The 27,909-nt window shown below is 37.7% G+C and overlaps 1 protein-coding gene and 1 long non-coding RNA gene across 7 annotated transcripts in view; one reads left to right on the forward strand and one right to left on the reverse strand.

Annotated features, from left to right (window-relative positions):
• Positions 1-17,591, reverse strand: part of LOC135099911 (fragile X messenger ribonucleoprotein 1 homolog) — a 71,956-nt gene extending 54,365 nt beyond the window's left edge. For 5 of the 6 annotated variants that reach the window (XR_010268436.1, XM_064002602.1, XM_064002604.1 and 2 more), the window contains exons 1-5: positions 17,297-17,591; positions 9,174-9,380; positions 4,383-4,549; positions 2,515-2,608; positions 1,286-1,428 (exon numbers count right to left, since the gene is read on the reverse strand). Coding sequence is in view for 5 of the 6 variants with exons in the window: in XM_064002602.1 (XP_063858672.1) it covers positions 1,286-1,428; positions 2,515-2,608; positions 4,383-4,549; positions 9,174-9,380; positions 17,297-17,347 (662 nt within the window). In the remaining variant the exon portion in view is untranslated. The remainder of the gene's footprint in view (positions 1-1,285; positions 1,429-2,514; positions 2,609-4,382; positions 4,550-9,173; positions 9,381-17,296) is intronic. The other variant, XM_064002603.1, reaches the window with a different exon arrangement.
• Positions 17,592-19,141: 1,550 nt separating this feature from the next.
• LOC135097423 (uncharacterized) lies at positions 19,142-27,579 on the forward strand. The gene is made up of 3 exons (XR_010265690.1): positions 19,142-19,733; positions 22,727-22,811; positions 23,324-27,579. It is a non-coding gene; the product is annotated as an uncharacterized LOC135097423 (long non-coding RNA).
• Positions 27,580-27,909: the final 330 nt, after the last annotated feature.

Genomic DNA, 27,909 nt, shown 5'->3' on the forward strand with positions numbered 1-27,909 from the left:
ACTGTATTTTACATTAAAGGAAGAGACTAGATAAACATTGAATTCAAAGTTTTTCTAAGATTTTTCAAAGTTTTCTAGGATAAAGATAAAGATTTGGATTTACCAATTCAAAATATCAATATTGTTATCACTAGTATTGAAATTTTGGATTCATTGCTTTATTAGTTAACAGCTACTGGGTGATAAATTTATCGCCAGTTATCGATTATCGGTTACTGCTGTTAAGGTTATCATTATCGATCTATCAGTTGTAGTGATACATTTTTCATTATTGCACCCAGCTATGTTGTTGATATCTCAGCAGCTAGGCTGTGTTCTTCACCTGCCTCTGTGACTAGGCCACTACTTTGCTGTTTTATTACTGCAATCATGTACGATATTTTAACTATTGTGACAGTTTGCTTTTTGTTCAGCTGTACCGCTAACTTGCTTTAAACATTACATGCATACATTATAAAAACATCTTTTTTTTTACTGAATATGCCCTGCTGAAATGGGAGTGCATTTTATATGCCTGTGCGTCTTATATGCCATCAATGACGGTATGTATTTTAGCATTAAGCAGTGTTTAAATTATTTTATGCAACCCCATTAATGTACTGTAGAATATCCCAATAACAACAGGATTTTTTTTTTTTTCATGGGAACAGATTAATCATTTTCCCTTTATATCTTATGGGAAAAATTTGTTTGGTATATGTCTTGTTTGGTATAAGTCCAAAGATCTGGAACAGATTAAGGACATGTACTGAGGTACCACTGTATCTATCTATATAGTATACCATACCAGCAATCCCACACATGGTGGACCAGACAAAGCATCACACACTCAAACACATCATTCACATTCTTAGCCCTGTATGTTCTTAGCTCAAAAACCTATGCAACTGTGGTGTTAAGCAAAAGTATTTCTTACTTTGCATTTTTTCAGCAACTTAATACAATGTTATCTATTTGTTACATAGCAGCATATCTTCTTAACATCCAATCACCCTTTAATGGTCAACAAATCTCCTAATTGAGCCATTCCAACACATTCACACACATGGAACATCACTGCTTGTCTATGCAGATGTCCAGTGATGTATTAGGTTTCAAGAAAAGCATTTGCCCCTTTCTGAGAGGCATGGTTTTTTTTTTTTTTAATATTATCATAAGATACTGCATTTTAAAGGATATTGTAAGTTCAATTAGCTGAATAAACAACATATGGTTCCTAATACATTAGTAACTGATAAAAAAACACAACTTTCTTCCACATAATCACCACTGAAATATTACTTACCCTGCTGTGGACTGAAGCTTTGTAGATTCAAGTTGCTTTGCTGCTTCTTCTGTCCGATAAAGTAAGACCACTTTTTGCTTCAGATTTCGAAAATGCATATCAGATAACATATGAGCCAGTTTCAGACACTGATCATTCCGTGACTGGAAAAGAGAAAAAAATATACATTAATGTGGAACACAGCAGTTTTTAGGTGAGTCCTTTGAACTCCTTGCATCTTTTGTCTCTTAATTCATATCCAACTCTATCTAAACCCCAGAAGAACCAGAAGTGGCTTCAGCCACTTTGCCATGCAAGGACTGGAGGTGGATAAAACTGCTTAACCATGTTTACACCAAATTTAGCAACTTTTCACAAATTTTTGTAGTCCAATCATTAGTAACATCGCCCTTGAGCTAACTGGGTAATCTCTCAATGTGCCCCACTCTCATCATGGCCACACACAGTAACAGTGATTCTGACATATCCAATTTGCTCCCCACTTCCACATTTCCACAAGACCACATTTGTTACCCATTTACACTATATTACTAATTGTATGTCTTGGTGAGAGTGCAATGGGGCAGGTACATCGGGGAGTGTATAATATAGTCTAGCTTGTGTGGAGAGTTTTCATTATGCAGTAGCCTTGGCCAGACAGGCAAGTGGTAAGCTCCTGTCAAAAGTCTCCCCTCTTCAACTTGTCATTTCTCCATAACCATGGCACTTAAGACTTCTGGATGGCATCATTAGAAAGAGGAAGGCTTGTTGAATATAAAGCCCATCTTATTCATGTGTTCATTGTAGATTATGAGAATACAATACAAGTTTGGGGATTTAGCACAAGTGAACCAGTCTCAGTAGTACCAATATTATCACTACACCAGTTCTGCAGGGATTAAACTTGTGATTGTTACTAGTATTCAATCACAGACCTTTCTCTTTTTTTATTCATGTTTACATTCCTTTCTTTAATACACAAAATCCAACCACATTTCTTCTTTGTACTGATATTTTGTTTATCTTATCCTCCTCCATGCTTTTACATAGTGAAATCTACATTCTACTATTTTTTCATTTCCATCACTCTTTTATTCAACTTCATTACATATTTCTTAGGCCATTCAACTCTTACTCTAAATGAACCCTCAAAATCATATTATTTTAGCTGCATCAATAAACATTATAAAGCACCAAGTAAAAAGTCAAATATATCAAAAATAAAAAATACTTCACATGAAAATACTTACTAATAAGACAAGACTGTGTGTGTCAGGACTGTAGACACAACTACTTGCATTACAGGCTTTTTTGAAGGGCTTGTGAACACTTTCCATCCGAGCACTGAAAAAGTGGAGGTATGACAATACGTTTCCTTTGCAGTTATGTTTATACAATGAAATTTAATACTAGCTTTCTAAATTTCACTATTCACCAAATCTTTTGTATGATTATCTATCTATATAACAGGCCAGCAAACCTGCATGAGGTGGCCCCACACACTCACACATCATTCACACTCTTAGCTCCATCTACCACTGGTGGAAAGGGATAGTTTTGTGGACCACTTTACTAAACCCCAGGTGCTTTGGCATAGCACAGATGGCCACATACATCTATAGCAAGGCCCAACAGCATACACCAACTTACTCTTATCCTTTATAATGAGACTGTTCCCTACCCTACACCTAATACAATCATGAGACAACAGCAGATACATGGTACTTCCTACGGAGTGCCCTGCACCCTATCTGGGTACGTACAGTGTCTGTAAAAGGTATTGACCATCCCACCCTAACACCCACAACCCACAAACAAAAAGGTAAATAAAACACAATAATACTCATATATTAGTATTTAATCATCTGGCCCTTCTTCTTAATAACTATCTTGAGACTCTTGGGCATAGAATCAACAAGTTTCTTGAAATAATTAAGATCCATGTCAATGGTCCACAGTTTCTTGATTTCATCAAACACAATCAACTCTAAGTGTCTGGTTCTTCGGCAAAAAATACAGGCCTGCATATCCCCCAGCACCACTAGAAGCTCCCCACACCATCAGTGTCTGGATGTTTTACAGTTTTTTCCATACACTGAGGTGTGTAGTGGTCAGGATTCCATGGTCGTCTGATCCTTCCAGGCTGTGATATGATGCACCTGAAGGTGCTTTCTTTGCTGAAGAGCACCTTACTCTACTGCTTTTCAGTCCAGTTCTTATATTTGTGGGTGAAAGCAAGTCTTTTCTTCACCATCGCCTTGGTGAGCAGCAGTTTCTGAGCAGGCTTGAATGTAGGGAGGTTGGGCTCCTTCTGAAGCCTGTGCTGTATCATCCATTCTGAGACATTCTCCAGCAGTTTGGGATGAGTCTTCTTCAGTTGATCAGATGTAAGTCGTGAATCTTTCAATAATTCATGCTTCAAAAGCTTGTCAATACCCCTAGAGGTTTTCTTTGGTCTCCCAAAGACAAGTTTTCAAGGTGGGACCACAAACAGTTGAAGGTCCTGACCAGCAACAACCACACTCTCACTCCAACCTGTATGCCTGACAATTTCTTTTGTAGTGACATTTTCCATTTTCCAAAGTTCCCCTTACAGTTGCCCCTTACCACTCACCCAACATCTCAAAAGGAATGTTCTTCCAATGTGCTTAGAAATTCCATAAAATGCGATTCCTGGTCCTTCCTTACTGAGAGTAGACAAAATTGGCTTGCATTTGTGCTTTGCCATGCATTAGGACAAAGGTGGATCACCTCCTTCCATGATTCTCACTTTGTATGGACTACCAGATGGAAAGTCATGAAAAAGTGGAAGGAAGCAACTTTGTTAGTGTTGCCAAAACCATGTTCAAAACATTTCTCTCCCACTCCTGTTTGATTTAAGGTGGGAAAATTGTCTGTCTATATATATATATATATATATATATATATATATATATATATATATATATATATATATATATATATATATATATATATATATATATCATCCGTCAGAGCCCTGAAACGCACACCACTGCATCACCTGTCACTTTGGGGTTAATCATCACAGATGAAAAATTATTTTTAAAGTAAACAAGAATTATATTGTAAGTTTTCAAAAAAAGGTACTGTAACTTACTAGTCTCTAATGTCCTCTGGAACTTCAATTTCTACTCTTACAAAGGTCTTTGCCGTAACAGGAGGATTGACATTTCTTGGTCGAACCTTCTCAGAGGGAAAGATATTTTCACCACTTGGCATTGAAACACCATTTAGTTCTACTACATGGAAGTCACCTTTGGACATCTGTTGAAAAAAAAATACAAAAATAAATATCAGTTTCCCATTATCATTACATACAAGTTTGCTTGTATGTTATGCCTGCAAATTAAGAAATTAATATACACATACACAATCCTAATACAATAATATTCTTAGGAAACCTACACAATATACACAAAATAAGTAGTACTATACCTAATAAAGTGTTAACATTTTGTCATATGCAATAATAATAAAAAAATAAAGATAATACAATAAGAATCATTCATGTTTTCAAAAAGGTTTAATCAGTTGCTGAAGTTCTAAATGTTTTTAGAGTTCTAAGCCAGAGTAACTCAGGAACTTCACCAATGTATAATCATAGGTGGGCATTATCACTATATATTATTGCAATAACAACACATCACCAGTTATCCAATAATTATTTTTCCCTCGTTATTGATTCATCAGTACCGCTGATACTTTTGGTTCCAAACTAGCGATAATTGATAATCTTAGTTTTTGGAACATAAGCACATTGAAGTTTCAAACTTTCAAAATGAAAAGTAATTTTACTTAAAAGAGTACATTTCATTAGTGAAGAGACAGGATAAACATTAAATTTTATTTTTTTCTAAGATTTTTCTAAGTTTTCTATGATAAAAAAAATGGATCTAATTTTTTTTTTATTCAGAATATCAATATTGTTATCATTAATATCAGAATTTTGGATTTAATGGTTTATTGGTTATTGTGTCATCAGGCGATAAATCTACTGCCAGTTATCGAATATCGGTTATCACTGATAATGTCGTTGTTAACGATTTATTGTTATCACTAGTATTGGAATTTTGGATTTATTGATTATTGTGTTATCAGGCAATAAATTTATCACCAGTTATTGGATATCAGTTATTGCCAATAAGGTTATTGTTATCAATTTATCATGATAAATTTTTTGTCATTGCAGCCAGCTATGTGTATAATAGTCTGAATATTCTACTGTGTATCTTTTTAATTTCTGTAGTTCCACAGAACACGATTCTAATCACTAAATACCATAAATCAACAAAGACAAATGACACAAACAATTCATTCCGCACACACTTCATCTATTATGATTTCAACATTTTGATAATTAAATCCTGAAAATTATACTGTCTTACAAAGGAAATTAAATTTCAATTGCAGATGCAGCTGTTTCTAAGAAAGAAAGAAAGAAAGAAAGAAAGAAAGAAAGAGAGAGAGAGAGAGAGAGAGAGAGAGAGAGAGAGAGAGAGAGAGAGAGAGAGAGAGAGAGAGAGAGAGAGAGAGAGAGAGAGAGAGAGAATCAAACATCTTTGAAAATTACAAAGTAATTTTTATATTAATCATAATACTATCCCTAAAAGTAAATAACATTACAAATAAGTACATCTGCTTTATATATATATATATATATATATATATATATATATATATATGCTTGTGTAGCCAAGCAGACTATTTTCTTGAATGCATATGAGCTTGAAGGCTATAGTACATTCTCCTTTATTTATTTCCTTTTGTATTTTTTCTATTTGTCATACTGTTTTTCATTGTAAAGGAGAATGTGCTAGTCTTCAATGTTGTATGCGTTCAATATATATATATATATATATATATATATATATATATATATATATATATATATATATATATATATATATATATATATATATATATATATATATCAAGTTGCCACTAACAAGCAATATTTTAATACCATGTAACATGTGGAGAGGTGCAGGTTTCTTCCAAGTCATACTCTAATACAGGGATTTTAAAGTATAATGTGGGGTTAGGCCTTAACAAGCTACAAAGACATCTATAATGCAGAGTAGGATGTCTCTAATGTCAGGGAGCAATTACACCACCACCGCCACTGCTACCACCACCTGCAAAGATACTAGTTTAGTGAGAAGAAGGATGGGCTGCAGTCACCATCACCATTATACACAGTGATGCAAATTCAGAAAGGATAAAGGCTGGCTGAATCTGCTGATGCCACTGCATTCATCAGTTGTGTATAACCAACAGTTTAGCATGTTTTTTTTTTTTTTTTTAAATGACTGTTACTGTACTGTACTGGTTTCTATTCACTATCTTTTTGATGTTTTATTCCTATGGATTTATTACCTGCACTTGCATACAAAAAAAATATTTTGAATATGATAGGTATTCTGAAAATATTTCATTTTAATTTTTAAGTGGGCCATCTCAGTCAGGTACGAATCATAGCCATTTTCTGCCATTGCTTTCGCTGAAACTAACATGAATTGTGTCTACCATGGGCTGGAAATGAAACTGTAGTGACAACTGTATACAAGGTGAAACACGACTTTCTGCAGATATTGCTAGAGATGAAAATGTTCTATGCACATGTGCATTCTGAGGCTTCATTTAGCTGCAGCATGAAATTAAAACACAGGCAGGCGATAGAAACAACAGCTGGGCCAGGTTGATAACCATGGTGGGATGTGAACATGTAGATGTCCATTAGTGAAACTGTGATTTATTCAATTACAATTTCAACATATTTCGGAGATTTACAACATCCCACAATGAGACCAGCAGTATTAATGGACTGGTGATTTACCAATAAACATTACACAAGGATAGTGTAGCTGTAATTAACGATAACTTAAATACAGAGGGTGTCCGAGGAACAAGGTAACGAATTACAAATGTTCTGAGATACAAGCAGTCTACTCGCAAAATGAAATCGTGCTCTCGATATTGTTTCCTTTACTAACCAAAAATTCAAATTTGGCACTACGTGCCATGTTTACATAGTACTATGCTACTACCTACACAGCGCAGCAGCATAGCAAATGACCACCCACTACCCCAGGACACAGGCCCTGTAGCAGTTTATTTTGAGACACTAGTTTAAAGTTAAGATTTAATTTAAAAACTTATCATACAACACCACAGTGAGTCTGGCTTGAGATTCCACTGCATACTCTGCCATTTGGATTGAGACAGGTGGATTGCACTGCATGGTGTAGAAAGCCTGCTCAATTACATTAAGTCTATGAATAGGCAAACATACCTGTCTTATGCTTTCAGTCAGCCATCTTAATAAATTATATGAATAAAGGCATGTATAACCCAAGAAAGGAGAAAGAGAGAAAGGAAAAATGTGCATGAGAGAGAGAGAGTGAGAGAGAGAGAGAGAGAGAGAGAGAGAGAGAGAGAGAGAGAGAGAGAGAGAGAGAGAGAGAGAGAGAGAGAGAGAGAGAGAGAGAGAGAGAGCCGTGTCATTTTAACCCGGGTCATATGCCTGGCATATTTAAGTCTTGTGTTTGGCAGAACCCTCAAGCCTGTCACTACTCAGTAGTATCACATCACCCATAACATAAAGTGCTCTCTCTCTCTCTCTCTCTCTCTCTCTCCCTCATGGTATCACATATCACGTAAGTAAGCATTACATTGCTGAACATGATACTTTTTTTGTACCGAAAAATTAGGACGGCAAGTTATGAGCAAAATGAGTTATGAGTACTCTTCCAGAACCTATCTTGCTCATAACTTGAACACCCTCTGTAATATGCTATGTGGCACCATGCCTGCCCAGGTAGGGATGGGAAAGGGGCAAGGCTAGGAGTAAATCAGTTGACTGCTAGTCTGTCAGATTTTTTCAGACCGAGAAGGAGCAAGTTGCCAGTTTGTGCAATGTGGCACTCACGTTGCTGACAGTATATGTATATATATGTATGTATGTATGTATGTATGTATATATATATATATATATATATATATATATATATATATATATATATATATATATATATATATATATATATATCTTTGTATGTATCTTCGTGATTTGTATAGCCTACCAGACTATGGTTAATAATTATTATTATTAACACATATCCCATTACAAAACCAATATTTGAGCAACAAATTGTTACCTAGCGACAGAGATTATCATCCCAGTATCTTTCACAATAAAGGTATCATTTTCTCCAATGATGACAAGGAAAAAATACATTTGTGATACAAGAATGATGCTATTATATCACTCAAAATATAAGCAGCTAACCTAATAAGATTTCCTCAGTTCATGTCTGGAAAAGCTATCAGGTATGACAGCGTTGGTCACACTGGCTTACTTTATCAGAGCACAAAAGGATGTGCAGGAGGAAAGGAAGCAAAGGAAAAACAGATACTTGATGTTCTAAATGCAAAGTGAGTCTATGCCTAAATGGAAAGCAAAACCTATATGCTATTCCATACTCAATTAGTTAGTAAAAGATAATACCAGATCTTTCCTTTCTAAAGGCCTTCTTGTCATGTATGTTTCAATATTATTCAAAGTAAAAATATTCTTGTTACATATATGTAAAAAAGCATTTCTCATATAAGTGTTATCAATTCAGTCAACAAAGATATTTGTTGAATTAAAACTGCTAAATATACTTAATACACTGCAAAAATAAACATCAGAATAAGAATAACAAACATTTGAATAAGAAACCTCAATTCAGAAATTCACCTGCTACTTTTTGTCCATATAGATTCCTTGCAATTAGATTTTGCCTTCCATGCTGCAAACATGGTAAATATACTATCTATATGATGAGTACAATGAAAATCCTTAGCAATCTATTACTATAAAGTTATAAAACAGTAAACCATTTACCCGTATGGTGGCCTTCCAAAAGGCAGAATAAGGTGCACCCATGAGTTTGTCATAGATCTCTACTTCAGCTCCTTCAGGGTACTCAACAGGCAGGGGTCCTGCTGCAGGAGCTAGTCTTACGCCAGTCATGGCAACCCGAGACTCCGCACACCAATCCCCCTCGTAGCGCACCACAACCTCATCTCCAACCACATCAACAACAGATGCCTGAAAAGAAATGACATCCAATTTTGCTTATAACTTGCAAATTATATTCAATAATAATATACAATATTAAGTAAAAAAAACAGTGAAAGTGCTAAAAAGTAAGTAGAAAGTCCATCTGAGGAAGACAACCATTACCACTGCCCATTCTATTCTTGCTGCTCCACTCACAGCTGACCGGTTAACTGAACATGTTGGCTTATAAGCTGTGAATCTTTTTTATAACAATGCACTTGAGTATTACTAGAACACAAGAGAATCATCACACTTCATCAGGGATGAAGGGTGCAAGTGAAAAAAGGGTAAAAACATAATCTAAGAATACCTCAAAATCATAAATATGATTGAAGCAGCTGCAGAGTTCCTGACATCACTTCATGAAGGGAGATATGAACTGAATGAACTTATTAATACAAAGCAAAGAATCAATACTGACTGAATCAACAAGGGGTTACATTTGTGCTTATCAAGTGCAAGACCAATATTAAAGCTCACAGAAAGAAATAAGTAATCTTACTAGAACAAAAATAAATAAATTAATTAAAAATATAAATAAATAAAACAAATAAATAAAAAATGAATGAATTAAACAATACCTTACCAGCAGCAAAATTATTTTCATCAAGTAATCTAATTAACTATGACAATCACAACTATCATACCCTGGTGCCATGTTTAGTACCAAACTTATCTGATTGATCAAATCATCTTATGTAACAAAGTGTAACTTTAAACAATTGTCACCATAAATTACTCTAAACAAGCTGTGCTCTTGAAAATGAAAATATTTCAACACCATCTCTAAGAGTTGTATAATGTACAAAATATATATACGTACTGTGATTTAAGATATCTTACCAGCCCAGATAATAACATTAAGGAAGTGAAGTAAGTAAGAGTAAGTAAGTAAGTGGAGTAAGTAAGAGATGATAATGTTCTCAGGAAACAAAATTATTAAATTGCCAAAATGTTGTAAGATTTCTACTGCACCTGCATTTTCTTTTCCTTGCACTGTAAACTTGAATTCTTTAAGTGCACCTGGATGATGTACGTCTAAAATACAAGATGCCATTAAAAAAGTTCTTGGACTATTATTTTTTTAAAATGCATCGTTTGATCACAGGTGCTGCACCAAATAAGGTGCACAATAAAATTATGTGCTTGTTATTCACCAAAATTTTAGCAATCACTGTTTTAAGTTATGACTGACAACTCATTATTAGTATGTAAATGTTCATGATGCAGCCATTATTTTTTTTAATTTATTTGTTTTATCTTTTTTTTTTTTATTTATTTATTTATTTATTTATTTATTTTATTTTATTTTATTTATTTATTTTTTTTTTTCAAAAGAAAGCCATGAAGAAAATGTAGTGCTTGGTTGAGTATCTATTGACTGCATTCCTAGTTCATGATGTCAAACAATGTCAATGACAGACAAAACTGCAGTTTACATGAGGCTAGGTTTCTTAGCAGCGTACATAAAACAAGCCTTGTGTAATTTGAATAGTATATTCAAATGAGAAGTAACATTAATGCCTGTGAGAGGCTCCATTTCACAAGCATATATGTATAAACTGGTTATAAAACTTACTGATATCAGAGGTATAAATATGAATATGGCACAAACTGGATAAAATTAATATGCAGGTGAAGCACACTTTACAAGTAGACAAAAGAATTAAAATGTGAATGTAACCTAGAGAGAGAGAGAGAGAGAGAGAGAGAGAGAGAGAGAGAGAGAGAGAGAGAGAGAGAGAGAGAGAGAGAGAGAGAGAGAGAGAGAGAGAATCAATGCTAAAAAAAAAAAAAAAAAAAAAAAGCCTACAGGAAGTGGGAAGCAGAGTCCATCATACAGAACAAAGTTAAATGTACTGCCACAGCCCAAGAGCCAGTAACCCAACCAGTTCCTAGTTATGGAATAGAATGCACCTCTCTTGTTTCATAAATGACTGATCAGCAACAACTAAACTCAAACGCCAAGAAATGCTTGATAAATGCAAATTTCTCAAATTGCACACATATATTTCTTATCCTTAGAAATCTATACAAATTAAAATTTTTAGTCTTTTCTTCTTATTTATTTTTGTGTGAGTCTCTATCACTTATACCAGGCTAGAAATTACTGTTAACACAAGCAAATGATGTCTTACTAAACAATTCTTATTTGTGTAATTAAATTTTTCTTATTAATGCAGACTTATGATGTTCCAGATCTTCATAATTAACATTCACACAAATCAAGAGGGAAGTGTAATTAGAGTCAATATTTACCAAAACATTCAGGACATCGTAAATATCAACACCATCTCATCTGGTTTGTTGTAGATTAAACGTACTGCTGCTAACTACAAAACCACAATATTCCACAATGAGAGCTCATTCCAAGGTAGCTAAGAAAGATAATGGAATTAACTGATGTGAATTAACTCAAGAATCTGAAAATGACAACTACACCTAATGAGAAAACTCAAGACTTTACTTCAAATACTGGAGAGCAGATAGTGTAGAATTACTCATAATACAATCAATATCTATATTCTTGAATCTGACTTGCAAAATTTGAGTTTTGGTTTTATTATCTTGCAGTTTTTAATTTCTATATGACATCCTAACTACCACACTTTAATATAGCATTGTAAAACTATTATTGTAGCACAAACAAGACATGTGATCACTAATAATCAATCAATGTACAGACTCCCACAGCTATCTTATATTCATGGCTCATGTTCATCTATAAAATCTTTTGAGGCATGTTCAACACTTATTATCAGCTTTGATTACCTGACAGCAGTCTGCCAACCAAGCTGCCCAGTTATATAATATAATATATAATATATAATATAATATATATATAATAATATAATATATATATATATATATATATATATATATATATATATATATATATATATATATATATATATATATATATATATATATATATATATATACGAGGTGTGTCGTATATATATATATATATATATATATATATATATATATATATATATATATATATATATATATATATATATATATATATATATATATATATATATACACAGTGGAACCTCAGTTACTGGACACCTCCCTTTCTGAACAATTCGGTTCTTGAACATAAATCTTAATTAATAAGTGCTTTGGTTAACATGCACTAATTTGGTTTTCAAACTAAGTTACTTGATTTCAAATACTAAAAGACATAGCAAAAGCTGCTATTTATTATCAACTTATTTTTAATAAATATTTCCTTAATTTTTGGAGGAGAAACACATTTGATAAGACAGTAATTCAATCTCTGAATTATATTAAGTGTGATCCATTGAAGAGCCTCGATGTAAACAAACAGGGTTTGGCACTCCTGAGCCACCAGTGGCTCTCTTGATGACCCACAATGCCATCACAACTTCAAGTGCATTTTCCCAGTAACTTTTCCCACCAACAAGATGTCAAACTTCAAGTGCATTTTCCCAGTAACTTTTCCCACCAGCAAGATGTCTAAGTGTTATGATCACCTTGATTTTGGTGGTGAAAGGGTTGCTCTTCTGTCACTCTGTAAGGCTTCCCTCACTTGATCTATGACAAAGAGAATACCTGCACAGTCTAAACAATATCTTCTGAAGAGTTCCGTGTCACTAAATTCATTCAATACATCCTTTCTGTATAATTTCTGAGCTGGAGATGTTTTGAAGCAGCCATCTTATCAATGGGAGTGTCTGGCATAAGCCAAAAAGACAGGATGGATGGGTGTCCTGGAACAGTTAATCCATTTTACAATGATTCCTATGGGGAAAATAGTTTAAGTTTTCAAACACTTCAGATTTCAAATGGCGTTCAGGAACGAATTAAGTTCAAGAACTGAGGTTCCACTGAATATAGTTTATCACCCAAGGATCTCAGCCCATGCCTTCTTTGGTCTACATATATTGTGACATTCCATTTTTTAGCTGAAAACAGAAAATACAACATGCTTCACCAATTTATGCTCCTCTTTTCTCTTAAGATGGTCACATCAATGCATCCAATCACTTCACTGATAAATTCAGTCTTAGTGAACCATTTCTTGCAGCAGCACTGCATATCCCCTTCATTCTTTTTACATTATTCCAATATCATCACACTGTCTTATCAATTAAGCAAACTTTGATTACAACAGCAAAGCAATTTTTCATATTATGCAAACTGCGCCTTGCTAATTTTTCTTAACTTTACTTCCATTAGCCTTACTAATCTTTTCCCAAGATTAACTTCTATTGATCTCCATGGCCAGTGAAGTGTGTTTTCTTTAATAATTCTCCTGAAAGGCCTTGGAACCAACGGTGCTCCCATCCACTTAGGCCCGATTTCACAGTGGTTCGGTGACATTCTTAACCAAAAGCCTTACCAACTTAGTAACAAGCATTACCAATTCCCCCACTAGATTTCACAGCCACTGTTTTTGTGGTTTCAGTAATCCCCATTCTAGTGACAATCATAACAAAATGAACACCTCTGATTTGATAATCATGGTATGCCAGAGCAGCCTCATTAGATAGAATAAATAAGGGAGGGAGGGAGAGAGGGAAGGAGGGAGGAGAGGGAGAAAACAGGGAGGACACAGAAATATCACTGATGCCTTCAACAAGGCATATCCATCCATTGCAATTATGGTTACATTTTGTGATTTAAATTTTTCCCTATGAATATGTCTAACTTTTACCAAGTTGTCTTGTAAACACTGTTTATGGCACAAAATACAGTCTTTTGTACACTGGCATGCAAGCATATCTGGTCTGTCCTTAATATAAGACTAGTTGTAAATTTCAACATGGCCATTCAGTTCACAAACTATGATTAGCCAACCATTATCACTGTCGTTTATCGTGTGTCAAGAACACACATAATAAATCACCTATTTCTCTCTCTCATTGCTTTACACATGAAATATTTATTTTAGGGGACAAATTCCATATACCTTATGTGTATTTCAGAATTAATACAGGAGTTTGGCCAAGACGGTTTAACACATGAAATAAAAGTGACAGTTACTGAAGTTTACTGGTGATCTTCATCAGCTGGTGAAGTAACTTCTAACTAACAGTTCGTGCTGCCATCCATATTGTTCTTAGATTTTCATCATATTACTATTATAGCTTACAAAGTGTTGCTGTACTGTTAAATAATCTTTAATATATAGTTCTAGAAAAACACAACTACAAGGGATAAGAACTTGTGCTATTTGCAAAAAACAAAATGCATTATTAAGCTCCATTGGGGAGGCTCCCCAGCTCCCAAGCCAGCGTTACCAAAGGTTCCAATTTCTGCTAAGGATCAAAACAAACAATGTTGCAAAAAACAAATGTGAAATCAGATTTTGTCTGTGGTGGAGATCACCACTCACTGATAATGATCACAACAGGAAGCAACCGTGATTTATCAACTGGTTTATCAATTAATGTAATTTACCAGATATTCTTGTTCTCTAATTACTTTTACACTAAGCAGTTTCTATACCTGGAAGATGAATACACTCTTGCACCAGTGACTACCAAAAAATGCACTCTGAGGAATAAGACCCAATATTCAACCAGTATTACATACTTTCACCATTATTTCCGGGGCAACTTCTCTCCACCAAAATCTTGTAGAGACTTTGGTAACAGTGGGATACTATTATCTTGATTTTTTGGGTATATTACTGCAAGGCAACACCTCATTTACTAAGTTTTTACAGTCTATAACCTCTTCTCTCTTTTTATCTCTATTTTTTTCATAAATCCAATGCCAAAGAACACTCAATAATCACTATTTGTGCTGCAGACTTATGGTAATATATGTGCAAAATAGAGTAAAGATCTCCACAACAGACTAAATCCCATAGAATGTGGCTCAACCTCTTTACAAATGTTTGCTTTCAGTTTGCACCAGCAATGGCAACAAACATAATGTGGAATGAGCTTCACAATGATGTAGGAAACCTAGAAAGCAATTGCTGAATACAGCTGTCATAGATCAAGAAATAATGTGACATTTCTTCTTTGCATGGTTAGGTTTTGAAAACATTAATGAGCCTAAGGAAAATAGTAGATTGCAGTCCCACTTATGGGCTTGATAATGCTTTAAGGATTAGTGACATCAGATGTCAAAAAAGTAAATGACATTGTGGTTCAAGCACCAGCTGGATGTAAACATTCATCCTACTCAACAAATACAATGCTCTGATTTCTTCCATAACTACCTAATTTGCCATGACAGAAGTCAACTTCTCATGCACACACAAATAAAAGTTGACATACAAGTACATTAAGCAGATCAACTGCTTTATCATTCCTTATATATAACAACAGGTCCAACAAATACATGAATGATGCGAAATTCTTGTATATATAATGCTGTCTAATAATTTTATACAATTACAGGTTATACTACAGTTTCAATAAATGCAATACCAGTAAACATAGTTACCACCATTCCTGGGTGTTAATTCTCAATACTTAGTATTTTCAACACAAACTTTACTGATTGGAAATTAATAATACTGATCATTTGCCGAGGGCTACCTCATTTACCCAATACTCACCACAGAAGAGGATGTGTTCACTTGTGAGTGGATTGGTAGGATGTCTTAAAATTGGAAAAAACAATTTGTTCATATGTTACACCAAAAAATTTTAAGTGGCATTTAAGGTTAGGCAACTACATATGGTTTTAATATATGATCCCCATAATCTTTTTATGTTTTACTTTTGCAATGAACAACAAGCTTGTAAATGCTGGACTTTTTGTACAATTTTGTGCGAGTCATCACCCAAACTCCCTGCCTTGCCACCAGTCTCCGGGATTGTTGGTCATGGGAATGTGAAATTGTTTCTGAATTGGTTGAAACCACAAATTTATGCCATTACACTGTCATTCAAGCAACATGCCTTTATGTGATCTCAATGTTTGTGACTCCTCATCCCTACATACATAACCAAACATTGTCAGGATTTATAACTTTAAAGAAATATTGATTAGCATCCAAAACATCAAATGCTAAACAATCTTTATCATCAGCCAATACAATTACACGACATGATGAAATCATCCACTAACAGTTAGGGGTGGATGTCATATATATATATATAAACACTGCCAGCCACCTTAGTTATAAGTCCTGGTGGCATATCATGCTACAAGGTCACAACTTCTCAGGTTTCTTTACTCATTCTCTAAGTGATCAGAAGTGACAGTGTGAAAGCAAACAAGGCCAAATTGTCTCAGCCTAACCAAGGATGGAGAAAATCTTAGTTTGTTTTATTCAATGCCTTCCATCACACCATCATTCACTTTCAGACAGCCCCCATATATAGACACAACTTTGAAGTATTTGCACCTTAAAATTTACAATAAATACAAAGCTAATCAAAAATGGCCTGACTTTTTTTTTTTTCAAAGCTTCCAAAGCCTAACTAGTTTGGCTCTACACTAACTCCTAACTCTTTTTTATTTCTTCCTCAATGGTAGTATGTACCATTTCAGGCCAAATCTTTATCAGGAGACAAGGTAGTTTTCCACAGTTAGGGAGCAAAGCCACACCCCTGCATGTCCCATCTTGATGTGCATCAGTTAAAATGATCCTTAAATAGCGACTAATCAAGTGGCTTCCTTTACTGCATGGCATAAACCAGTAACTAAAACTGCACGCCATCAGTGCCACACGCCGAAACCAAGCACACAGGCACCGCGGCAGCAGCGAGATGTCATGAGGGAGTGTTCTAGAAGCATAAATTAAAGCTACAGTGAGGAATAATAATAAAATACATGTTCTGAAGCCACACAACTTGTACATACTACGGCACCCTATTCACCACAGCTACAAAATCTATGAAAAGCGCCGGAGAACTAAAAATCGGGATGATAGAGAGAAAAGGAAAGACGGAAACGGGTGAAAATACCTTGTAATAAGCTCCATGAGGCCCGAGAACCTCCACCCCGAGCTCGTCCATCTTGCCACCGGCTGGGGAGTGCTGGGAGGCCCGCTATTCCCTTATTTCCCGCTAATGCTGCTTCGTCCGGTTGTCACACCTGCAGTTATTAGAAGTCCTTATCTTCCTCTACCGTCTACAGCCGTTTTCGGTACCGCTGTGCCTTTATTTTCATCTCTACAGTGAAAAAATACGTGGTGTTTTGATGGTTCTCACTGCTGAACACGCCTCGCAGCCCGGCCGCTTCCTAAGCCAATCAGAAGACAGCTTTCACCGCCCCTTGGCCAATCACAACGCGGCATCAACAGTAAAGGGAGAGTACCTATAGAAGTTATTGCAATGTATGTATTCATTTTATCACATATTACGTAAAACATTTCATTCATGTTTTCCATAGATTTATAAATCATAATTGACTGCAAACGTGCGCTCATAAGTAATGACGAATAGGTAATACACGTCCTGGTCAAGACTCGCCACTTGGCACACGGGAAGCCTTGAGTGACTGGCAGTGCGGGTCATTTGGTACTTCATACACTCTGCTTTTTTATTCATGACAAGTACTTATCTTTATATAATCCATGACCATTAATTTTGCAGCATTCCGTATCATTCAGTAGTGTTCATGTATGCCCCATTAATGCCAAAATTAAATATGCAATATTAACCGTAAATATCTTGTTATGGCAATGAACTACGCAATTATATCATGGTGGATTCTATGGGTATAACAAAACCTATATGACTGCCACACACTGTGGAACTGTTGTGAGATTAAAATGATGCGTTTGAACGTTGTTCCTGAGTTCTGTGCCCGAATCATTTTCGTCAGATGTAGTTTGTAGGTGTACACATACAATCGATTAAGTTTTTTTATTTTTTTTATTTATTTATTTTTTTAATCCAGACAAGTAGAATATATATTATAGAGATCATTCTTACCATCTTCAACTTTTGTGGACGTGTCCTAGACGCGTAAGCGTTCTAGCGCTGATAATCCCATAATAGTTCTATCATTATCGTCAATCGGTGTACTGCTCTTGCTTCTTTAATTTCTTGATTTACTTATAATTTTTGTTCATTTCTTTAATTTCTAGGTTACCATCCCATTACCGATGTCATGAAACAAAATATTGTGTGTATAAGAAAGTAATAAACATATATTTGGTCCTTAAACAATAATCATGTTATGACTGAACGGAGAAGCTCATTTTGGCGTTATTATGGCATACCAAGATATCGTTTGTGTTTACATGGATGATGAATTTAATGTTTCATGCTGTAAGTGTAGTAAAAAGAGCGAATAATGCTATAATGAGCATATTTCTAGTCCTCAGCGCAACAAACTCTTGACAGAAGTCAGGAAACAAGCCCAACTTGGTGTTATTGTGGTATACTGATATATTGTTTGTGCGTAAATGGATAGAGATTGAGTGCTTAATATATCTTGTTCCTGTATGTGCAGCAAAGAGAGCGAATCATGCTACCATGAACATATTTTGATATAGGATAGTTAAGTATGCATACATATGAGGATTATCTCTTCAAAAAACCTACTAACACAAAATTAGCCACAGGTACACGTGAACGAGAGATGAGAATGGCGAACAGAAGAGCCTAACTGACTATTTAGCAGTATATGAGACATAAAGGACAAATACATAGGATACCAAAGTAGTGAGAAGTATGTTTGATGGGTCTGCCCTACAGAGTTAAATGTGGTTGGAATCAATGCACATTCTAACAAAATAATTATAAAATGGTGACGGGTGTTTACTATCAATCCAAATTTAAGGACCCACCTCAGAGCGGGTTAAGTAGCAAAGATCAAGGGTCGGGTAGTATCCGAATCCTTTGATCCCAACGTGACACGCAGCGAACGTGGCTCTTATAGGACGTGTTCAGACGAAGCTCCAAAATGGCTTAACAACTGCTTCATCAGCGGCGGAGGATGACTTTCTGCAGAAAGGCGACATTACGGTTTCTATATAGCTTCAGAAAGGCCTCAGAACGACTTCATCAGCGAAGGAAGAAAAAGGCTTCACCAAGATGGCGTGTTTTTATGAAGATTTCGGCGGACTTGCTTCCTAGACGCCAGATAGAAAACAAGACCGATCTTCGACGAATCCGTGGCACGCTCCTGAGGTGCCTTGGGGTGACCTTGACTAATAAATTAGATGCTGGTGAGGATAGCATTGGCTATCGGCTGTAACAGATGTCAATTATGCTTCATCTAAGTCCATCATGCTTAGGCCTGTGTGAAAGAGATGTCGATAGCTCGATGGCATTCTTGAGGAATGTGATCGCGGCATCGGCTACGACCACCGTGTGTAAATAGTACAGGGCTCGAACTTCTAGTGCTGATCGTGGCTCTGCTGAGACTGCCTTATGTCAGTTGGCGGTAATGGTAAGTCCTTGTGTTCTGTAGTTGCAAAACTCTATCTGCAGAATGTCCTCAGGTTATGTAACCGTTCCTGTAAAAGGGGGGCCCTCTGATAGCAGGGTGCTAATGGTGCCTGGAATGAAGTTCGTTGGGACGATGCGAATGTTTCCAGCAATGCCACCAGCAACAGTATCACCACCAGAGTTACAGGTCGCCTTGGGGGACATTGACTACACAGGATAAGAATGACATTAGAAATATGAAAGTATGTTTTATACAGGGACTTTAACATGTAGGTCAAATAGCGTCTTGCAGCTTCCCTTATTTATTTATTTATTTATTTATTTTTATTTTTATTTTTTTTTATGTTCATAAGTTTGGTGCAGAAAGTAAGAGGCTGCTAATGAATCGCTCTGTTTACCCTAAAAGGGTTAATTTTTTTTTATTGATTATATTTTCAAGTATCTAATGGCAGCTAAGAGGGATTTGCACTCCTCCTTTGGCCGAACATGGACAAGAGAAGGGATGAAGGGGAAGCAGGTGGAGAGGGGGATGGCTAGGGTTGTAAGAAAAGAGAAGAGTGATATAAGGGATAAGGGAGGAAGGGAAGATTTTGAAGGGAATGAAGGATAGGAGAGATTAAGGGAAGGGGCAGAAAAGGATTGAAGTTACCATGTTAGATAACAAAACTGTTTTGGTTTTGAAGAATCTCTCTCTCTCTCTCTCTCTCTCTCTCTCTCTCTCTCTCTCTCTCTCTCTCTCTCTCTCTCTCTCTCTCTCTCTCTCTCTCTCTCTCTCTCTCTCTCTCAGGGTTCATTACAGGTCTCATCGCATATCTCTTAGTAATATCAATGTCAGTTTTAAATATCTATACATTTAATTTCCTTCATTCCTGCTTTGTCTTTTTGCTTGAAAGAGAGAGAGAGAGAGAGAGAGAGAGAGAGAGAGAGAGAGAGAGAGAGAGAGAGAGAGAGAGATTTGTTTGAGCTAATTTACTGCACAAAAATAAGTAAAAATAATACATTACTTCAGAGCTTAATTTAAATCAAAACATGAAAATACACATTTGTGTAAACTAAGGAGGAAAGAGCTACTAACAGATATTAACATCCACCAATCCATCAGTCCAAAGCTGGATGTTGCGTCTATGTGCTTAACTACTTAACTTGCTCTCATGCCCAAGCTCTTGAATCTTCTGGATTTTCCACCATCTGACTGCAATTACAGAGTCACTCTCAACCTAAATTTATCTGTGCTGTATACCTCTCCCCCAAAGCAGAGGTGCCTCTGGCATTTTGCCCCTACTAAATGGGGAGACCTGAGGAGGTATTATGCTGATTTTCCATGGAATGACTATTGTTTCTGTGACAAAGACACATCTCTGTGTGCTGAGCGCATAACAGAAGTGACAGTGTCTGGCATTCCTCACTCTTTCTCTTGCCCTAAACCTTCCAAACCTCGGTTTAACCTAGCTTGTTCTTGTGCTATACATGATAGAGAGGTGGCCCACAAAAGGTACTTGAGCCGTCCATCACCTGAATCATATGCTCTTTATATTTCTGCCCAGAATCATGCCAAGTCTGTTCTTCAACTAGCCAAAAACTCCTTTGTTAATAGAAAGTGTCAAAATCTTTCAAAATCTAACTCGCCTCTTGATTTTTGGCACCTAGCCAAAAACATTTCTAATAAATTTGCTTCTTTATCTTTCCCTCCATTATTTCAACCTGATGGCACCATTGCCATCTCATCTATCTAAAGCTGAACTCTTCGCCCATTTTTTTTTTTTTTTTTTTTTTTTTACTAAAAACTCTACCTTGGATGATTCAGGACTTGTTCCTCCCTCTCCTCCACTGTCCGACTAGTACATGCTACCCATTGTAGATTCTTCACAGTGATTTTTTTCCATGCCCTCACTGGCCTTAACCCTTGGAATGCTTCAGAACCTGATGGGGTCCCTCCTATTATCCTCCAAAACTGTGCCTCTCTGTCTCTCAACATCTACCATTCCTTTTTGCTGGAAGTTTGCCTACATTCAGCTTGTTCTTAAAAAGGGTGACCATTCTAACTCCTCTAATTACCGTCCTATCGCTTGAATTTCCTGCCTCTCTAAAGTTTTTTAATCTGTTTTCAACAGGAAGATTCTTAAACATTTATCACTTCACAATCTGTCTGATCATCAATATGGGTTCCACCGAGGCTGCTTTACTGACGATCTTCTGACTTTCCTTACTGAGTCTTGGTCATCCTCTTTTAGGGATTTTACTGAAACTTTTGGTGTTGCCTTAGACATATCAAAAGCTTTTTATAGTCTGGCACAAAGCTTTGATTTCCAAACTACCCTCCTGTGGCTTCTATCCTTCTCTCTGTAATTTTATCTCAAGTTTTTCCTCTGATCTTTCTATTGTAGCTGTGGTAGACAGTCACTGCTCTTCACCTAAGTCTATTAACAGTGGTGTTCCTCATTGTTTTGTCCTGTCATCCACTTTCCTTCTATTATTCATCAGTGATCTTTGGTTTAATTAAACCAAACTTCTTGATGAGGCAGTAGGAAAAAATCTTCACAGCTGTCACATTTACTAGATGAGCTTATACAGGTGAGCAGGAGAACAGGACTGCTGAAATGCTCAGGATGAACTCATTCACCCATACTTTGCCCCGCCCACATCATGAAGCAGTGTTAAATTGTACGAAACGAATTATCAATAAAAGACAAGGAACAACACATTTGTAATGGCTTTTATATCATTTGCTTACACTCCCCCTTGATGTCTAATCACATTATGTACACATCACAGGTCTCTCTCCTGTGGAGCACCTGAGCTGCATGTGGGGTGCCTCTTCCTTGGTGTCAGACTCAGACTTGTTTTCTGTAAGATCATTTGTGGGTAGGCTAATGTAAAGTCTATCACAGTCCTCATCTGTCACATCACTTTCACTCCTTGATCCTGTAGATGGAGAACGATGGAGCAGGTCTCAAACGTGATGAGGTATGCTGTTGATCTCAACTGCCTTTTCAGATACCACTCCCATGATGACCCCTTGCCCATACTGTCTGTCACAGCATATGTTGTGTGGCCAGACTCAAACTTCCTCTCCTACTCAGTAAGTGTTATTTGCTTCCTTTTTGCTGTTGCTGCTGACTTCCCCATGGCTTCTGACAGTGTACATATATAGCATGTTCGCTGGAGCACTCGATGGTGTGCAGTCATCCTTGGGCATCAAGTTGTGCAGATACTCTGTCTCTGCCACTGAGCAGCCTTTCCTCACAGCAATGACCTTAATGGTGTGGTGACATCTCTCAATGATGCCATTGCCTGAGGGTACATGAATGTTCATGTCACATGCCCTGGTAAATTCTGATAACATCTTGCTGCGAAAGGCGATGTCATCACCTGTTAGCAGTTCTTCTGGTGCTCCTCACTCAAAGAAAGCTGCTTCCACCAGCTGAATAATGTTCACACTTGTCTTTAGCCGCAGGGGGCACCAGACAGAGAAGCGTGATGGCCCACAGTCTATGAGAGGTGGGTAGCTCTTGCTGCTGTAATGTCTGACATCCATTTCGACCCTCTTCCAGGTCTCCCTCATGTCCAGGCTTCCTTTTCTCCATTTCACAGGTGTGGGGTCGATGGACTGGGACTCACAACAGCTCATGACAACTGACTGCACCTGCTGCCTGGTGACTGCAGAGTTGATGTGTTTCACGAAATAAGTGTGTGCGCTGAACGTCAGGGTGCCACATAGAGTGGTGCATTCTTTTAACTATGTCATTGATGTTAGGTACCAGGGTCACTTGCACCTGCAGCCCACATTCATCATCTAGAGACATCACTAGGCTAATATGCCATCGAATGAGCATCTTGTTGGCTTCTCTTGTCCTCAATCTGCTCTTCCCTGAGAGACTGTCTGAGATCCATTAGTAAATTGTAGCAGAATCAGTCAGCAGCTCCACTTTCTTCTTCCAGGCCAGAGTGAGATTAAGCCCCTTCATGTTCCCATCCAGTTCGGCCATGTTGGTGTACACAGAATCATCCTTTCAGAGCCTGCTAGCATCTTCTATGGTGCAGCCATCAGCTTCAATCACAATGCCATGGGTCAGGGAGCTAGTGTCCACCCACACACTGGCTTTACCTTCTGTCACATCCCATCTTCCTTGAACTGAGTCATTTTTCCAAACTTCACATGCAGTCTCCTCAAGAAATGCTCTTAGATAGTCATCACTAACCACCTCATTCCAGCTTGATGTGAGATTATTCATTTTTCATTTGATGAACGCAACTGCGACTCTCAACCCCCTGCAGACTGGGAAGTGACAGAGCAGCCTGCTGCAGTAAGAAAAGACTGATTGGCACATCAGTTCTCTCGGCACTCCACTCACCTTGTTAGCGCACCTCCAGTGCAGACCACGTCCTTCACCCCAAACTCTCGGGACCAACACTCACACACCATTACCAACACGCTCAGGTGACTTGCTCATTAACCTGTAATGAGCAAAGTGTTGTTGTACTTGTTCAGCCATAACTACGTTTGCTAGAATGTCATCTATATAAGATGAGGTTCCTTCCCTCACAACAGGGTCCTGTGACAATACACATTCAGTACAGCCTTCATTATAAGTGGCACTATGTTTAGACTGAAGCCTAAGTGAGTCAGACAATACCTGCGCCCCTTGAACACAATAGTCTGGTATGGTCATAGAGAGCAGTGTATTCAAATTTGTGGATACACTTTTTCCAAGTCAGTCACTGACACATTAACACCTTGTTTATGCAACTTTCTTAGATATGTCTGCACACATGTCAGTGTTGGTGGTGAAAAAAGGTATTTAGTTCTCTGAAATTACTTTGTTATGCTGAATCACTGCCATCAAAGGGATCAGCCCTTTCACTGGCCCATGTTCTTCCTTTCCATAGGGCACTAACCACCCGTCAATGATTCACTTTTCCAGTTTGTTTTCATACACTACTTTGGCTTCATGGGGCACCAAATACTCCTCTACTTTGTTCCAAAGAACACCAGGCTCACCATCCTGCAACCACTTCCACTTGGCTGTCCATGAGATTGTTGCAGCATTGTGGGTTGCAGTGAAATCCTGTCCATCAACAACAATCACTACGGCACCAGCTGCACAAATGACTGAACCACACACATCATTCCTCGCTCACAGTGGCCCTGGCCAATGCAACTGTTCATTCTAGAAATGAATGGGAAGCCAAGAGGTGTAGTGTCCACCACAAGCATGTCCACATCAACAGCTTTTCTGTTGCTCAAGTGAAGACGCATAATGCCTGTGCCCTTGCAGAAGTGCTCCTTACCACTCACTGTAAGGATGCTAATGGCCTCAAGCTTCCATGAACTGCAGCAGGACATGTGGGCAATGCATCATGAACAACCTGTATCCACCATAGCAGTTGTCAAAACGCCGTTCACCCACACTTTGGCATTTGGTAGTGCCTCCTTTACTGGTTGGCAAGAGAAGAAGTTGACACTGACACTTCCCCTCCTTCCTCATTTCCCGAGCTGGTAGGCATGATGTGGCCATGGTGCATGCCCGTCCAATCCCCTGCCCGTCCCTGTTGTCTGGTGCAGAATCACAACAATGCAGCAAGCAGTTTTGTGCAAAGTAATTTGGGCCATTACATTTGTAAGCAGCATTGACTCATAGACATCCTCTGGTGCCACTTGACTCCCAACTTGCTTGCTCCCATGTACACATTGACAGGGTCATGGGGGCTGTCATCCTTGATAATAGCCCTTGTCTATACCAAGATCTAATTCAGGTGAAGTGATTCCATCCATGACTCCACCTGGAGTAAATGACAGATGTTCTCTAGAAGGCCAGCTACAAACACACAAGTGAGTCCTTGGTCAATCATTCCACCAAACAACAATGTAAGTCACTGTAGCTCAGCCAGGAACACATCGGGATATTCACCACTGTGCAGCTTTCTGGAAACAAACTGCTCATAGGCTATGAATGGATCAGCTGCAAATGCTGCTACAAGTGCTTCCTTCACCTTGTTGAGCTTCTTTCTGTCCGCTTCTGGCAGCTGCAGGTAGACTGTGAAAGCGTCCCTTGTAAGACGTAGGAGAGCACTTGCCACATCCCTGGCTCATCTTACCTTGCAGACAAGTTCAAATTTCTCCAGCCACTTGACAACAGATTGCTTGTCTGAGCTGTCATACTCGGGGACCAATTGTCAGTTGAAGTAATTCTGCTCACTTGTCTCCAGCATGGTGCCTAGATAGCTTGAGGTGGTAGAAAAAATAATCTTCACAGCTGCGATGTTTACTAGATGAGCTTATACAAGTGAACTGGAGGACAGGACTGCTGGCATGCTCACAGTGAACTCATTCGCCCACACTTCGTCCAACCCATGTCAGTTCCTACTCTATATCATGAAGCAGTGTTAAATTGAACGAAGTGAATCAACAGTCAAAGACGATGAACAACATATTAGTAATGGGTTTTACATTGTTCATTTACACTTGTCCTATCCACTCCTATGCTGATTATACCACCCTGCACTTTTCCACATATTTTTGTAGACGTCTAACCCTTCAGGAAGTAAACAGCTCACACAGGTAAGCCACAGAATGCCTGATTTCTAATCTCTTTAAAATTTCTGATTGGGGCAGAGCAAACTTAGTAATGCTCAATGCCTCAAAAACTCAGTTCCTCCATCTATCAACTCGACACAGCCTTCCAGATAACTATCTGCTTTTCTTCATTGACACTCAACTCTCTCCCTTCTACACTGATCATCCTTGGTCTGTCCTTTATTTAATAATCTCAACTGGAAATTTCACATCTCATCTCTTGCTAAAGCAGCTTCTATGAGGTCAGGTGTTCTGGGTCATCTCTGCCAGTTTTTCTCACCTCCCCCGCCCCCAGATGCTAACTCTGTACATGGGCCTTATCCATCCATATATGGAGTATGCTTCACATGAAAGGGGGGTTCCACTCATCTTGTACTTTTAGACAGGGTGTAGTCAAAAGCTTTTCATCTAATCAGCTCCTCTCCTCTAATTGACTGTCTTCAGCATCTTTCTCATCACCACAGTGTTACATCTCTTGCTATCTTCTACTGCTATTTTCATTCTAACTGCTCCTCTAATTTTACTGCATGCCTCTCCTCCTCCTGTGGGCCCACTTCACAAGACTTTCTTCTTTCTCTCATCTCTATTCTGTCCACCTCTCTAATGCAAGAGTTCACCAGTATTCTCAGTCATTCATCCCTTTCTCTGTTAAACTCTGGAACTCCCTGCCTGCTTCTATATTTCCTCCTTCCTATGACTTGAACTCTTTCATTAGTGAGGTTTCAAGACACTTATCCATCATTATTTGATTTTTCATCTGGAATTCTCTATGGGATCTGGCATTAAGTAGGCCTTTTTTATACTATTTTTTTGTTGCCCTTGGCCAGTGGCCTGCTTGTATAAAAAAAGGAGTGTGGACAATGGATGAAGACAATGTCCACACAGTTAGTAGTCAAGAGATAATGACATTACAACAAATGTCAAGAAGAAAGAGCCCTTTAGGCAGCAGATCATCAACTTCCAGACAGTAGAGACAGTAGTGGTCCACAGAGCTGCCCTCAGGTATGCCACACAGATGACATGATTAGAAGTGTGGGACATCCTCTTGTTCAGCAACATGCCATATGGAACTGTAGCTGAGACAGAGCCTGGCAAACACCACATTATGCCTCTAGACCATGACATCATAGTGACGATACTTTTAGTGTTGGTAACAGAAGGCACTGTAATGCTGGATGGTGACACTCTCATTCCTCTGATGGTCTCTAGAATGGTTGACAGAGTGGATGGCAGCAGTGCAGTTCCAGGACAAGATGCAGGAGAACAAGGACACGATGACAGCTGTGGGAAGAGGCAAACTGCATGCTTCTTTGGCGAGGCTATCAACTCTGTCACTGTGAGAGAGACAAATATGAAAAGGAACCCATACAAATTTTTCAGTCAGAAAACAGTTATGATCCAAATCCAAGTAACTTAAGATATGATTAACTACCATAGAGAATGCAGAGCAAGTACCAGAAAGGGCCTGAAGAGCAGACTGAGAATCACATAACTATCCCACTATGACCATGCTGACACATAAGACTGACTGTGCCCAAGATGCCACACAGCTCACAAAAGATGGAGCTGGAGGAGGTCAGAAGCCTCCTTCCAACCCAGCCTC

Source organism: Scylla paramamosain, chromosome 4 (assembly GCF_035594125.1).
Source record: "Scylla paramamosain isolate STU-SP2022 chromosome 4, ASM3559412v1, whole genome shotgun sequence".
Lineage (NCBI taxonomy): Eukaryota > Metazoa > Arthropoda > Malacostraca > Decapoda > Portunidae > Scylla > Scylla paramamosain.